The sequence below is a fragment of the Opisthorchis viverrini genome, assembly GCF_000715545.1.
Source record: "Opisthorchis viverrini unplaced genomic scaffold opera_v5_34, whole genome shotgun sequence".
NCBI classification, from domain to species: domain Eukaryota; kingdom Metazoa; phylum Platyhelminthes; class Trematoda; order Opisthorchiida; family Opisthorchiidae; genus Opisthorchis; species Opisthorchis viverrini.
In genome coordinates this window covers 942224-958987 of record NW_008751690.1, presented here as the reverse complement: position 1 = coordinate 958987, position 16764 = coordinate 942224, and the positions used below count along the sequence as shown (strand labels likewise).

General features: G+C 43.3%; 2 protein-coding genes across 2 annotated transcripts; both read right to left on the bottom strand.

Moving 5' to 3' along the window:
• Positions 1-815: 815 nt before the first annotated feature.
• T265_02670 (hypothetical protein) lies at positions 816-11419 on the bottom strand (the record flags this gene model as incomplete). Its single annotated transcript, XM_009166972.1, has 3 exons — positions 816-1268; positions 1537-1814; positions 11416-11419. The coding sequence occupies 3 exons, from the start codon at positions 11417-11419 to the stop codon at positions 816-818; spliced, it is 735 nt and encodes a 244-aa protein (XP_009165236.1).
• Positions 11420-13189, bottom strand: T265_02669 (hypothetical protein; the record flags this gene model as incomplete). The annotated part of the gene is made up of 1 exon (XM_009166971.1): positions 11420-13189. One exon carries the CDS (start codon positions 13187-13189, stop codon positions 11420-11422), a length of 1770 nt encoding a protein of 589 aa, XP_009165235.1.
• Positions 13190-16764: the final 3575 nt, after the last annotated feature.

Sequence of the window (16764 nt, the reverse complement as noted above, 5' to 3'; positions counted from 1 at the left end):
ACAATCCATCGGTTAGAAAAAGGTAAACCAACCAACTATCGTAAACCGCAAGCGTCAACACTGTTGTGCAGACTATCTCCCCAAGCAGCCACCAGCTCTTCCTTAGTGTTTACACATGCGCCATGTACTCGGATATCCCGAACAATCTTACCAAACGCAGAATCGCTGACCGCATTGCGTAGTACTCGGCGCTGAATGGAAAGGAGCTTTTCCATACGCGATCTCCGCTGCATTTGGATTGTTGCAGTCAGCCTTGGAATACCAAGTCCTCCGTGTCGTTTACCGGCGTGGATGTAGCTGATTAGGTTATCCTTAGGTAAACGTAGCCAGCCACGTATATAGATCGCCTGATGTAGTCGGTAGATAGTGGACGGTAGGTAGACTTGACTGAGCATGAGCGAATAGGTCAGCCTTGGTACCATGTAGTTCCTCGCGATATCCATTCTTCGATGCGGCTTCAAAGGGGCACGCGTCACTTCTTCGAACTGTTTGAGCAGGTGCTGTCGGTGGTTGAAGACTTTTTTCCTCTTTAAAGTAGAGGGAATGCCCAAATATGTTACGGTGTCTGTCGGACCTAGATGAGTGATGAATTCCTCGACGAAGCAAAATGGTTCGACTGAGACTGCCGTCGTCCGATGTTTCCTCTCCCCACAAATCACCATCACTTTCGTCTTTCGGCCGTTTATCTTCATATCAGCCCTTCCCAACTCGACTGCAGCGGCTTCAAGTTTCTCTTTAAGGCGGGCCTGAATTCCTGCACACATGACCCAGTCGTCAGCGAAGGCAAGACCATCTACTAGGTTGTCATGGAACTGTTATCCCAGTTGCGGCATCGACAATTCATGAGCCTCATCAATTGGGGACAGTGGATCTCCTTGTCTCACACCTCTGTGGCAGTGGACCTCGGAACTGGGGAAAACTGCTGCAGCCTTCTCATAGGACTGTGTGATGTATGGAACCAGATGTGACGTTGCTCCAAACGCCTCGGCGGATCCGACGCTTTTGTCATGCGTAACCGAATCAAACGCTTTCGAGATATCAACAAACTCCAAGCTAAAGTTAGAAGCAGTCGCTGAAGGGTGACGAGGTATGGCATGCAACAGCGATGTAGCTTCCAGACAGCCGTCTCGATGTAGAAATGCAAAATTGAGTGAGGGCAGTTGCAATCTACGACTCGAGCGGTCAGCAAGCACCTTATGCAAGCAACGGACAAGAATGGATGACAGGGAGAGCGGTCTTAGTTGATCCGATAAAACCGGATTTGGGACCTTCAGAACTAGGGCAATAAGGGCTCAACACAGATGTGGGGGACAACCTCCAGGTAACAATAGTAAGTTGAAATACCCAGCGAGCACGTTAGCATTAAACCGGCGGAGCATCCTGGGCGGGAGCTTGTCCAGGCCTGGGGACGAATTGCCCATTGAACGGATCGTATGGCCGACTTTCCCTCCTTTAACTGGATTAATCAACCTCCAATCTGACGGTAGTACTACGCGACTTGATCGGCTATCCACGAGTTTTTGGAGCTGAGAGCACCTGTATCCAATACTGCTCGGCGTCCAGAGTTAGACTGCAGTTGCCTTTGTATAGATCCATGACCCATCGAGCACAGCAGACGCTGCATCTTTCCGTCTTTGGTGTTATAGGGTCTGGAGGGAGGCGTAGTTGGCTCGGCGGGCCTGCTTTCGGTAGACCGGCATCTGACAAGCTAACTGACGACGGCGTCGCGGTGCAGTCTTCTAAGTGTGTGGGAATGTCCTGAAGGCGTGGAGGTCCAGAAGCGACAGGATTTACTCCGGTGTCATGATGCCAGACTGCAACCCTCGGGCAAATGCCAAAAGGTCAAAACTAGCAAGCGAACTGTCAGCATGGAATTCCAAGGCGCAATCTACGGTTTGTTTAAACCAGACGCTGTAGCCATCGGCTTCTGATGAGTAGGTCGTCGTCTTGACCGATAGTTGGTCAGGTCCACCAGATGATGATTCACCCTATTGTGCTTGCCAGTTAAGCATCCGTAACCTGGTTTTGATGCTATTAGCCGGTCGACTCGCGAACAATGCGGTTTACGCGCCACAAGACGGATATGAATTGTTAGCCAGGCGCAAGAGCGATTGTGACTCTTGTTGGGATCAGCGGGTGCCGGATTACTTCACTCGGTCAAGCTTATTTGCATTATGCTGGGTGGGATGTGCGTGCCGGCGATGCTGATTTAGGCCAATCTTCGTCGGAAAAAGGCAGGAATAATCAGCGAAGGCCAATTGGGCAACCGTGTTCGCACCAAAACTTTCACTGTCGTGAACTCTATGGTGGGCTACCAAGCCAGCTTTCGATTTGCGGCACTTGCCACATTCTTTAGGGAATTCGGACGACTGATTTCGTCATTCATGACAAGCATTAACTTCAATTTCAAGACATTCATTTGTGTCCAAAAGGATAACGTTGAGAAGACCTCTGAGCCTTATTTTCCCCGACATTCCCGTTGCAAACTTAACTCTCATGTAGTTGGCAACAGTTTAGTCATTAAGAAGTAACCAGAGGAAGCGCAGAGCGTTTACAATATCTGAAAACCTCTGGACTCAAACAGTGAGTTCAGTCTGGAACAAAATAAACGCAGGTCTACTTTTATTAATTTTTCCGTCCAACTTAGGTCCGACGGAACCATTTTAATAATAGTATTTTGCAAGCATATTTGGACAGGACAAAACCAACATTTCATGGGTTTTGTGCCGATGGTACATTAGCTTATTCAGGTCAAAACTTTACCACATTGAGCTCGATGAATATGCACTGCTGTCGAACTTCAGGCAGGACTAAATACTCCTTGAAGTACGGTCAGTTTCAGTGACTTTTTGAAGGTGTTCATTTGGAAAGTGTGCGCGACTACAAGGGCGTGGTCAGCACTACTGAAGGCCAGTACAAATAGTGTCATCCGACAGATTGGGTACAAAGGACTGATCTTCTTAACTAACACAAATCGCCTTCTGTCAGAGTTACGTTACCACCGTCTGCCAAATCCAAATTCATCTGCAGATTCTAGCATGAGTACACGGCTATCTCCCCAAGTGGAACGGAAATACGACTGAGGATGGGGAGCACCTGGCGCTGAGAGTACGGAGGATGCTGAACCAGTCAGATGTACCGACCAAACAGCAATGTCAGACAAGTTCACAGCCTACAATATTGGCCTCGCCGGCTGCTTTTCATCCGATTGACAACAAGTATCAGATCGATCTGGCGACTATACTGGTCTACCGTGTTCAGCACGACAGACTCCAGAGTTCTGAAGTTTAGTGAGGCTGCGGCTATCAGCTAATAAGAACCGGAATCCAATTTGTTCATTGGTGCAACCCTTGCATAGCAGGCCGTTGAAATAGTAAATTTTCTTTTTTTAAGTCTATTTATTTTCGTGGTTTGTATTGGGCGCCTGGTGAGAGGTAGCAGAAGAATTCCTTAATATCGTACAAAACCTCACTGTTGTGCCCCATCTGTACGCTTTAGATATGTTAGCGATAGGTTCTCTGCACGGCCCAACTGCACCGGTTTACAATACGTGGTGGAGTTTTCATTTCAGTGCATCCTACGATCAGGTTCACGTACAACCTGAAGAATCAGCGATGTATGGTATTTTTGACGTGATTTTATATCATACAGCGGACGGACATCTGCCAAACGTGTATCATATACCGATCGTTTCGTCACTGTAACACGATTCTCTGATTTTTTATGCTTGAAAACACCAACATCATTCAGTGGGGTGTCCAGCTCATGAAGCGCAACTTATGCTCATCAGCCAAGCAACTCTAAAATCCATTTTCCAACACAACACAACATTAACAATAAGCCAGGAGATAAACAACTTGTGAAAAAGAGAGCACTATTCATCCAATTACTTCCAAGGATTGATGTTTTTCTCTGTTGTTGAAATTTCGCAACGGCGGTGAGTCAGCCGATGTATGTGCATTAAGATTTCGGATGTGCGTCGGAGGTGGCGACTCAATAATAATAATGGTATGTAAGCGATCTGTCTGAAGCAAATCAGTGATGTGAAAGTAGAGTAAACAACAGGGACTCGAGATGTGTGGCCACCAGAGTTGAGCGTCGCTCAGTTCAGTTTTACAAACTTAGGCCGTTCCTAGGTGTTTGCTGGAATAACAAAACACTGGGGTGAAAGGTTTTCACCCTTGTCTTATCCAGCTACTCGATTAGTCTTGCTGCATCAATGGAAACAGCTTTTTTATTCTGCAAGTTTCCGAGGCATGAATGAAAAGGTTAACCAACTGTTAAAGTATGTTGGTGTTTTTTATGACAGTCCTTCATCATTGTGATTTGAAGAAGATGATGATGAACTCACCCGCTCTCCTCAGTTGACGGACTACACTGATCGGGGCCACAACATATACGTGGAAATCCTTTGTTGATCCAAAAACATGAAAACAGATCGCATTAATGAACAGATTTTATGTGAGTGAAGCCGTTCAGTGGACATAACTTTCAACAATAAACTCCTGCTCATTGAGAAACGGTCTTTTGTCAATTTTCGGCCAAGTGACGGGACGCATATAGTCTTGTCGATAAAATAAACTTCCCTGCAATCAGCTCTTGTATCGTCGCGTTTCGGCACAATGAGTAAACGAACGAGCCCAGATAGGGGTTTATATATATATTCTGCTGCTTAGATTGCTTGTACGAAGATAAGACGATTAATGCGTCTGTGTTCCATGACAAAAGTGATGAAAGAGCTAGACTGCTAACATTGGAAACAGGAGAACCTGTTGCAAGTATCCGAGATAGATCAGATTCACCTAGAACCGCACGATTCAACAGAGACAGTCACACTGAATTTGTCACACGGTTACAAAGGCAATAAGCCTGCGCGTCGGTTCAACACTATTACTAACCAGTTGCAGCCAGCTACGTTCGGGAATCTATGCAAAAATATCGGTGCACCGTTAGGGTGAACGGCATGGAGATTTCATTCGGGTGATGTTTTTCTATCTGGGGTCTCCCATGAAGCCGAATGGAAATTCGAAATGAGTAGATGTAAAACCAACCAGCAAGGCAACACCAAACAGTGTGCGTTACGGGTTATACAGGAGCATCATACTTAGAAATTTTAAAGGCTGACCCTTTGCGGAAAGGCCACTTGTTATCTGAATGGCGGGCCTTGCACAAATGAATATCGCGTCAAATTCGAGCCACCTCGTTTTAAACACAAGAATAAGTCGATTGTCTGACCAGGCAGGCTGGAAGTAAATCTTCCGGATCCTTTCTTATTTTCGGGTAAAAGGTCCAGTAGTTGATGCTGTAAGTGTCATGCATCAAGTAATTCCAGTTCTGATAATGATGAATCCAACCAGCATGGTTTGGTTTGGAGGGAGGGGATGGTGATCAACCGCACTACGCCAGAAACGCACACAGACTTGCTCGAAAAATTTCGAAGCCGTTGTATGTCAAGGACAGAGTCTTTTGCACCAGAAAACACGTCTTACAAACTACTACCATTATATATTCAAAGTATTGCATACACAAGTGGTCAGGAAAAATTCAAGGGTCATAATCGTATATGGCGAATGAGTGTGAGGCGATTTTGTAAAAGATTATCGGTAGTCGCTCTACAAGCAACCTTCGTTCCTGTCAGAATGTTGGAGAGTTATGCAAACGCATGTACATGCAAGCACCATGTACCATACCAGTGACATAGTCTTCCTTGCTATGAGTTCTGAGTGGAAGGCGTCCAGGGGAAGTGTTTTGCAAAAGGCCAAGAGGCCATATTTTTCCAGGCGGCGTGTAAATTTTTTTAAAACTTCCTACTATCATCGTGACTATTTTGACGAAACTTGTCTCGACCTGCCTGTCAGTGACTTGCGACCTGTGCGGGCTGAGAGCATGAGTCTTCTGAAATTCCAATTCTACGCATGTAGGCATGTAGGCCAAGCCGCTGAGGTTGGTACGTTTTTTGTGAGCCATTAAAAGGTGTGCTGATTATGCCTTAGTACAAAAAAAACGCTCTAATTAAAAACAATAACTTTGCGTCAGGCGCTTTCAACTCGGATCAATTTCTTTCACGATTTGATATCTTAAGTAATGCCTTTTGAGTCGATTCAATTCTCTTTGCACCGTAGTTTTGAGTTTTTCTGTCTATTTGACAATTGTTTCAAATTGCGATTCGATATCATGGTTTAACTAGTTCATCCCTTTGTGGATCGGTGGTTAATGTACTGCCGAGTTGCCAAATTTTGAGCAACGTACCGTCTGTTTGGTAGCCACCGCTAAACAAATCTTTTCACACTTCAGACGATTTACCCCGGTGCATATTAGTTCATGAATGCTTCCATTAGAGTCCGCTGTTTGTTATTCGACCCCAATAGATTTAGCTTCTGCAATCACTTGGCAATCAGCTCATCAAATGTGACCACAACTGTTGAACCCCTCAGTTTTCCGAAATCACATCTCACAGTTGCTCATTTATCTTACGTGTACTTCCTTAAGAGGACGTGTATCTTGGCTGAAACTAACCCATTTTATGTGCTGTTTTGTTTAGCACGGCTTATTTTGGCAGGGAGAACCTAACCAAAGTCTATCTACTGCTTAGTCAGTGAAAAATTCATGTCTCTGATGGCATATAGGAATCTTGCGTTTTATAAATAGCATCACAGCATCATCACATACTTCGGTAGACAAGATGTACTTCCCTGTTTATTTTAACAGGGAGAGTAAATAGTGCCAAATGCGTAGTGAAATGCCACGTACAGTGTATTCCTCCACACACTTATGAGATTACTGTCACTGACACCGCACAAAATCCGTGAAGCACATGGCACATTGCGAGTGGCGTGGAGTTCTAGAGCCGACTATCGTATGCTTCAAATCTTTGAGTGACCCTTGAAATGTCAAGTCCAGACAATTAATCTCATAATCTTTATGACCTTTTTTTCTGATGGGAGCATTAAAGTACGCGTATTTTTCGCTAAACCCTCGTTTGCAAACGTAAGATTTAGATTAATTTTACAAGGATCCCTCTGTTACAAGTCTTCAGCAAAGGCCGACTCACATTTCACTTTGAAGGATGGGCGTGTTTTCGTAGGGTTTAAGAGGTCACAGACAAATCCTATTGATGAAAACTAGGATTATCCGATGAATCAATAGAAACCTACAACAGGCAGTGGGCTGTCAAAATTTTTTCAACCTTATGAGTAGTACTGAAGCATACTTCGTTATCCAAAATAAAACGTGAGATGACGTTGTTGCGAGGCATTAAGCTGAATAATATTGTGACCAAGAGGTTCAGGTTAATTCTATTTCAGCTCCTCGTCTACACCGACTTGCTTTGCAACCTCGTGTTTGTTGCAACCAGTACACCTTCACGCATTTATCCTTATGTGTAATATATATTTTTCTTACCAAAGTGTGAAAACACATTCGGCAGCAGCTTGCCTTTGAAGGACTTTCTTTTCAAAAATTCCTAGTTTTATTCCTCAGGTTTTATTATTTTTGTTCCTACCCTACTCTACTATTTGGTGTATTTTGTGCTTCTTACTTTGTGAAGCGATTCTTACTTAGCCCAATTCGCTTGACCAGCCGATGAGTGCGCCACAAACAGGCAAACACAGAGACGCATGCTGGCGCAACGCCGTATATTACTGATGAAATATGGGAGTAACGACTGGTCAGGCGTCAAAGCTGCATTCCGGCATCTGACAAAAGACCAGAACAAAAAATGGGGATGCAGGAATTCCGCTTAACGCCGTGAGTTTCTGTCATACTTTGCATATGATCAAGGAGTGTGGTGACACTGTGTTTAGATCTTCAGGCTTTACTCAGAAGAGAGGTCCCGGCTATATCTCAGAGAGCTAGAACTTGTCTCAACGACCCAAATCATTGAAGTCAATTATTCGGTAGCATAATTCCCATATGATTGATGGAAGATAATTGACAATCCCTGCCGGTTCTGTCCATTGAGCATCGTCGACGTTCTACCTTTTCATTAGTCTTATATCCTGCCTTAGCACTCACTTCCAAACTATGGCGGTGCTAACATTCACATGTTTTTAATACAAAAAGCGAGAGATCTGTCTGTCGGGTAGTAACAGTAGGGCTTATTTCGCAACCGATTATCACGTCAAACGGTGTGGTTGCGTAAGGGCTCTCGTATGGATTTTCCTTGGCTTGTGCGTGTTCTATGGGCGGGAGCTAACATAGGTGATGGCCTGCAAATTTGTCTGAAAATGACCTTCGAGAGCGGCTAAACATGAATTGACTACTTGAAAACTAAATTACACTTCATCCTGCACCGCAAAGGTTCGCTTATGAGGGTGTGCCCGTTTCCATTAACCTAGGTGATTTGTAATTACTACCTGTGGTACAATGCAGAGCATTACCTAGCTGGTGACATCATAGTGCATTTTTAAGAGAACGTGACTATGAGTCCACGGAATGCAAAGCCCTCCCAGACAAAATACTGGTCAAAATAAAACAGAGTGGTTGCGAAAACATTAATACGGAGATATACAAATGGATTCTCAGCAACCGTCAATTATACTATCATTTCCTGAGAACTTCTATAGATGACGATTGGCTAGATTGAACATGAAATGGCGTACAATTAATTCACAACCATCAAAGGGTGGCTCGAATCTTGTTTTAACGCTGATAAGTTATAACGTTTTTATATGGCTGATAGATCCCAACAACCAAACAGCTTGCAGCGGCCACCAATCAGCTGCCCCTTTAGCTAAATTGATGATCTTTGCCTTCTCTTCCAACGAAAGGAATCTTTTGGCAACGGTCAAAATGGTGTGGTATTTGGATTCTTGTTTTCTCAATCATCAAATTAAAATCTCCACCTTACTGAAATCAAGTATCAGTCTGCACAGATTTCTTCAATGTACAGTCAGGCATATGACAGGTGCACGTTAGTATAGCGGAAAATTCACACCCCGGTCTTTTCTGTCATTAACAAACAAGTAGATGAATATAATTCAGTCACATGTAGATACCACAACCTAATGTGGACAAAGCCTGTGTTCGTCAATGTTTGACTACCTCAAATCTAATTTGTAAGCCTGAAACTCGTTACTTCAAAATTTAAGACCATCCGTCTCCATCCCCTCTGAATGCACCGTTTTCCGAAANTGAGTATTTTCGCCGTTTTTTTGTTTCCAGATGTGAGTTTACCCACGACGTCCTGCACTACTCTCGCAAGCATTTTGATAAATGATGTGAAGCACTTTGAAATGTGCTACAAACTCCTTGTACGACGAATTCGCAAAGCCGTTGCAGCATCGCGTGCACATACATTGTCTACTCTACCGTCTAGCCATACTCTACTAATTAAAAACAGCACAGCCCCTTGTCCTGCTTGGTTGCTGGAAGGGCCTGAGGTTGTGGTCATTCATTCCATAATTTCCTACGCCTAATTGCAAAAGAACATCCTATAATGAACTCATTGACCGTCCTTGGATACTTTTGGGTATTCCCACAGAAATTTCGACACTAGAGATATTTTGGTTCAAATGCTCGTTGTTTGGAAATCTACGTTTTTCTAACCCCAAATATCATTTATTGTTGGGTGAAGAAGCGAAAGTATATTTTAACCTGCTTGCCGTTCAAATAAGGATGAATTTTGATCTAGGATTTTATGGGATGGACAGGTTATTAAAGATTTTAACTCGCATTTTTACGGAATCTCTCTACAATGGTAAAGTGAAGTGGTAAGTTTAATAACAGGAACGAGTGAAATATACTTAAGGGTTTACGTTCTGAAGAGTGAAATTATATTGGATTTTGGGTCGCTCAGATGTGTGTATAACATCTATCTTTTATGCGTTAGCTTTCAAGATCTAGTATATGGCCTGCACCAAATATATCGACACTGCTTATCAACAGCTCCTCACCTCATCTGAAACTCAGTTTGCTGAAGCTGATCATTTATGCAGATTAACTACTAGTGAGTAGGCAGAAGATTGGTTAAGAATATCATTACACTATCAACAAGCTCTTGACTTGAACTGCGACAGCAAGCTATAGAAAATGGGTTGTCCGATCCGGCGGAGCCAGTGGTAGAACGAGAATATTTCAGGCTGTTTTCAACTTTTTATCGGCCTCCCTACCTATTACGTTCTGTGTCGTATTTCAAACTTTGACCGACAATGCCATTCAAATGAAGTAAGTAGCTATTAAACTTCTTTACAAACACACGCCACTGGTCATTTTCAAGCGCACCAGTCAGATGGATACCAAGACCGCTTGGGAAGAAATGCATTTACATTCCACAAATCATACACGTCCGTCTGCAAACAAAGGGATTATAGTTTGGCCACGTATCTGGATGTGTGGTACTATGTTACCTCAGTTTTTTTCGGTAAGAACCAGAAACCTTTCCAGACTGCTGTGACCCTAAAAAGCATCTAAGACAACTTACTTTACTGAAAATATATTTCAAGAAATCTGAGAAGCTTGTGCACTCGCAACCAACCCTAGCCCAAAAAACCACATGGAACAGCGCTGACGAGTACCTCTGTCATGCCACCTAATTTGCAGTCAGAAGGTCAAAACGCCTTTACTTTGTAAAGGATGGAAATGGTCTTCACCCATTTTCGCTTTTTCTTTTACCGCAAAACATTCCTAGCCGGTTCCGTGACGATACTTTCACATTCTTTTGTCCTCACTTCTGAGGGTCAGATTCCTGAATGCTGAGTAACAGTGGTTACGGCTGCAGCTGATCAAGATTATCGGGAGCGGACGTGTAAATAGCTCGGGATTTGGAGTGGTTGAACAGAAAGAAGTTTACTTTGGGGTAACTTAGCTGCTTCAAATAAGTTTGTTGTTCAATGTCATCCACGAATAGTTGCATTTGAAACAGTGGTCTAGCTGTTAAACAGTAGAATGCATGTAAACAGCAGGTAGTGGTTGTACTACGTAAATAGCTTGAGTTCCCTGTTTTCACACGATGGTCTCGATCATAGAGAACTCAAACCGGGCTAAGAACGTATCCTATGTCGCCCACGAAACATCTAAATCCGACTTTCAGAGGCTTCGTTGGTTCTTGTTGCATTCTACATAGCGATCATGAAAATTCAGATATAACAACTAGGCTGTTTGTAAGTCGAAATTTTGATAACTTATCACATGGGACCATCCAAGAACGCTTATTTAAAAGTAATCCTGTTTTTTTTCAGATGGCTAAAAGTAATCAATGTAGGCCGGAAATGTTAACCTGAATATATTATCACCCGTAAGATTCACTCTGCTCCACACAAAAATATGCAAAAACATAAGTCACATCGGAAAATGAAAAAAAAATTTTGGGTTGGGAAGAGATTTTTACCTAGTTCTAACAAAGATGACCTCCGTTAATCATTGCTCTGTGCGAAGATAGCGATTTGTCAACTGAAAATGTATTTGAGTACCGCTCACCCATTCATTCATTGACCGGGATGGGTATAATAGTGTTTCCAACGGCTGGATCTACGTAGATGCGTTTTCTTTTCTCACACCAGTCACGTTCCTTTCCCCGGACGAAGCCCTGTGACTCCTTCACGGTTTGTGGAAGTGGACAGCCACGTGTTTCAGGAAGCCCGAATTGAACCATGATTGCGGAAGCAATCGACAGGCCCGCGTAAATCAAATAGGGCAGGTACGTGTTTATGCGACCGAGATAGTTTATGTACGGAGCAACCGCAGACGCTAGTCCTGCAAGTGTGACCACGGTGAAGAATCCGATATTGCGTAATGTTGTTGGATAGAGCTCTGTAATGAAGAGATCAGCTACGCAGTATGCAATCCCAAGAGCGAACTTCACAATTAACGCAGTTGTTGTGCGCAGAACAGTAACGTTTGGGGTTACCATGCGTGAAACGAGGACACCAATACCCGAAATGAGAAGAAGAGCGGCAGTTGAGCTTCTTCGTCCTAAATATGCGCATGCTGCCCACGACAAAAAACTGGAAGGTAGCTCCACCAAACCCGATAGAACCATGTTCATAAAAATGTCGTCAATGGTGAACAGACTGTCCATAATTAGGCCGTAGTACACAACAGCAATAGCGATGTGTACGACACAGAAAATCAGTGTATTATTCCGCAAGTTCGGGTACCTAAAGATATCCATAAAACTGTCCTCTTTCTCATCGTTGGCCTGCTCGTTGTCCTTTAATCGATCAATTGAAATCCCATTACTTGAAATTGCATCGTAACTTACCAAAGAGTTTCCCCCACAATTCACGATCTCAGATGGTAATCTGTCTTCAATTCGATCGAAATAGTCGGCTGGAAGCGAAACCCGGTTCCATCGGGCCAATTTTTGCAGTATCTTTATGGCTTCCTTCTTTCGTCCGCGGACGTACAACCACCGCGGTGAGTCAACAACAATGAAGGGATAGCAGAGATAGGGCAACAGAAATACGCATGACCATAGCCGCAGGGTGAACCAGTCACGTACCAAGTAGGCTATACCGGCACAAACCATATAACCAACGGGCCATGATGTCCAGTACACATTACCGTAGGCAGCCCGATAGCTGACTGGTACCAGTTCAGAAAGTAAGTTTATTCCAATGTACATAAGAGCAGTAGACATTCCACGACAGCAGCGCAAAAATAGTAGTACTGGAAGGGATTGTACAAATGGTGTGGCAAGACATATGACTATCCCCCACGCAGCAAACCCAAGTAGTGGAATTCGTCTTCCGATTTTATCACTCACAAAAGCGACGACGAACCCAACAGAATTGAATATCAGATAAGAGGCTTCCATTAAGGGAACCCAAAAATTTCGATCACATATAAGGTTAAACTGTGTTACAACTGTATTGGACATTATTGTTTGATCATATGTCCAGTTTGAGCAGGAAAACGGTGTTACCTCATTGGATGATGGGTGTGTGAGTACAGCCCAGCATTGTTGAACAGTACTGTTAGATGCGTGTCCCAACCATGTCGTATCGTTCGGATGCTGAACGAGTTTTTCGTACGTTTCCCGGGGCACCCAGTTCACGGAAAGTGGCAATGATGCTGGTACTTCTTGACAAGTGAACGCGGGTGTATAGTGCATAAACAGAATCGTCTGAATTTCCAAACCACCAATAAAGCATGTCATTGAGCACGCAATCAGTAAAGTGATTTGATAGAATCCTGTACCGTAGACGTCTGCTAAAATGGATTCGAAATCCACGAGCCGTTTTCCACCCATTTTGGGATGTCACACAACAGTTCTCCAAAATATGAGCGTGAATGAAGAGTTAATTTACTGCGTGGATGGATGTACACAGCTGATTCACTGTGAGCTAATCCTAGGCCCATCACACATTTTAGAATGAACAATGGCTGAATTCTTACGGGTTTAATAGTTCTAACCAATGTCACTCGCAAACGGCGTTGTGACACTGATTTTAAAGGAAACATTCGTGTCTATTTAACAGAATTAGTCGCCGTGTGTGTGCAGCGTCTATGTCGATGTAACAAAAGTTAAGGTAAACAAAATCTTACCAGGTCTATTGGAACATAGGGGTATCACACAGCCATGAACAAAGCTATTGCTCGGACGTTCTAGCTATTCCAGTACATCGAATTTAGCGGTCGTTTTCGTTAGACCACTTAACACCAGAAAACTAGGTCAGGGCTTTTCTTGAATACGGATTCTCACGAGTCTAAATCCTTGAGTATTTCGGTATCACACGCTCTTAATTGACTGATTTTTTTTGAAAATGGAGCTAATATAGGCTGAGCAAATTTAAACACATACTACTGAATAATTAATCAGCGTGCTTCCTAATGGATCTTTTCAAATTTATCATATCATCATCATCATCACCACCACATCATCGGCTAAATGGAAGTGGTGTATGATTCACAAATCGATTCTATTTAGACGGGCTCACCGGAGGGCTTGTTCGTGTCCGAATCTAAAGTGGAGCACCCGAATAAATATCCTTTAGCAAAATACTTGGAACATTTGCGATGGGCACAGATTGCGACAAATCACCGGCCCACAAATACGGCGGTATTCACACAGTTACATTGGATCTGGTTAACGAACTGCTTGAACCGTTTCGGCCTCTAGCCTTCCCTTGCTGACAACTACGCAATAAGTTGTAACCGGCTAGACCTCCGAGCATCATATTCCCTAATCCAAGCAACACCTGATTTTGTGGATTGCGGTGGCACACGACTGCTCGAAAGGTCCTAGTCAGTCTACATCAAAATGCAGTGGATGGAGGGCGTTTTATTCATGATATCTGTGAGCACTATGCAGAGCTGTTTCGGCCCCTTCGTGATGACCATGTAAACAAACGAGACTCAGCAGGTGTGTTCTGACAGAAAGCCGAGAGAACTAAAACTCTAAGGTGTCGCTTTCGGATTTGAGGAGGATTTACATGTACTTGATTATCATTCTGGCTTTTTGTGATGGTAATTTCCCGAAGTACAGAGAATTAATTAAAAGCTGACTATCACTCACCATTTCCAACGCTGATTTATTGTAACCATTCAACCATATAAACGTCACTCATCCTGTTCCATAGACCGTGTATTAGTCCCTAAAACAGTTTATTTTATTTTTCAGGTTCCCAACTATATGCAGAAAAAAACCAATAAGGAGTCTCAGTTGCTCTCTGGTGGATTAGATATCAGTTCTATTGACGCAGCTCCCAACACAAACACAATGCAGCGCAAATTCTGCCATACGCACATCTTTCTGTGGAAATGGAGTTTCGACACACAGGGGACCGTTTCACGTTCGGTGATTAGAAGCATCCAGTGTTTCACGTTTCAAGGTCTGGCGCGTCATTCATGTGTTCCTATCTCCGGCAGATATATATGATACATCTTCGATGGAGATTTATTCGTGTAAGTCAATGGCGCCATATCTCAAGTGTGAGGTAATAACACTAGTGAGCAACCACTAGCGGGCAAATGGATGTGTTCGAAATACCTTCCAAGAGGACGTGGGTTCAAAATCCGTGATGTTTCGTGAGATGCGTACAGCTGATGATTCCCAAAAAAGTTGAATCAGCTTCACAGTGCTTCTCGATTTTGTCAAAAAAGAGTCACTTTACTTACAGAACGAAATATGCTTTGAAAATTACCACCGTACCTCACTCTATTATCGAATTCGTTATTAACTGGAAAATTCAGCACCATTGCAAATCCCCCATGCTTGCTGTAAATAAACACTAGTACACATTTCATGAATCTGTATGATTGTTGCGATTCGAATACGTCGTTAGTTGCGTTTTAAATCTCACAGTCATTTGTTTGTAGGTCACCAAAAGTGACTAACTTGTATGGAGAATATACATAGCACAACACTGTCTCTCAGTTACTCGCTTCGCACCACATGATCCACTTACGTACACTACATTCATTGTGGGCAAACAGCAATGTGGAAAAGAAAGCAAAAGTCAGATGAAGATTCGCTTTCCTTTTAGTTGTGTCGTCATTTGGTTATGAGCACTTGGTCTGAAGATAAATCCTTCCGCTTCAAGCCGATATTTGCCCTGATCTGTTCCGGACACATGTTGTTTCATAATCCTAAAATCCCACTAACAAAGCTCAAAAATATTTGTTACTTTTGACAAAGAACAAGTCAGTTTCATCCTTTGGCAAGTCAGAACCATCGAAAGAACTGCTCAGCGAAAACCAAATTCATTTTCGAACAAACAGGTCGCTCCAACTTTCTCCTTGAAAATCAGTCTTTAGTGTTTCAATGCCCATTTGAATTCTCATACGTTCACTGCGGTAACGCCACGGAGTCCGGTTCATCCGCTTGGTTTTATTTTACGTCATTTCTTACGTAATGTTGTGTCAACTGCTGAGATTATTATAACACGTGTCAAGAATATAAACTCTAAAAAAATACACACAGGTCGTCCAACGCCGATATGCATTTGCAGGTGACTTACGCGTTCGCAAAGTGGGTGAAACGATATCCGGTTTGATATCACGATGAGTCTCTCCAGCGAAGCGCCATCCTGATCTTTTCATGCCAAAGATCGTGAGCTTTAAATAAATTAGACTGTATGCTCTGTGCGATTCCGTCGACTAGTTCACTCCATATCACTGTCAGATTTTCCTTCGTCCACCCAACCACAACTTTACCAACGTTATTTGCGCAGTGTGATCAAGTTCAAGGTTTCAGGAATTGCAGAAAAGCTCGATGTCTGCTAGTTGCTGCCAGGTGACCCTTTGACGAAGCGCGTTACTTTGTTTGGCACTACTGGAGAGTATACTGCCTTCAAGAACACTTAAAGCCAAATTGGTAGGTGACCCGCTCAAGCAAACCGGTAACCCAGACGATAATATACCACGGTTTCTTATCACCAAGATAATGAGGAACTCACACATGAACGGTGGCGTCAACTATAAAAATCATCACATTGAACTGCCGCACTTTAGGCAGAATTATCAAGAAAACGTCACTAGTAAACGGTAGCGAACGTCAAATGGTGGAAACTACTGGTCGAATAGCACGGTTTTCATCAGGAAAAAAACAGCTGAGCTGGTGTTGGTTGTCTGACCGCGGCCTTCGAGGATAAACTTTGGGAATAAATGTTCCTTCATTTTGTCCTTGCGAATATGAAACAGAGAACGCAATGTATTGGTTTAGGGCGTGCGGTCTGTCGGCAATCTATGCTAAAACGCCTGAGAACTACCTACAGTTTTGTTGGATATCATTTGCAGTGCGTGGTTTTTTAATCTTCAAGGGGATTCCAGTTCGCGGCCTTCTAGAAGTCACTCTGAAATTTCTAGCACTCAAATATCATTGCC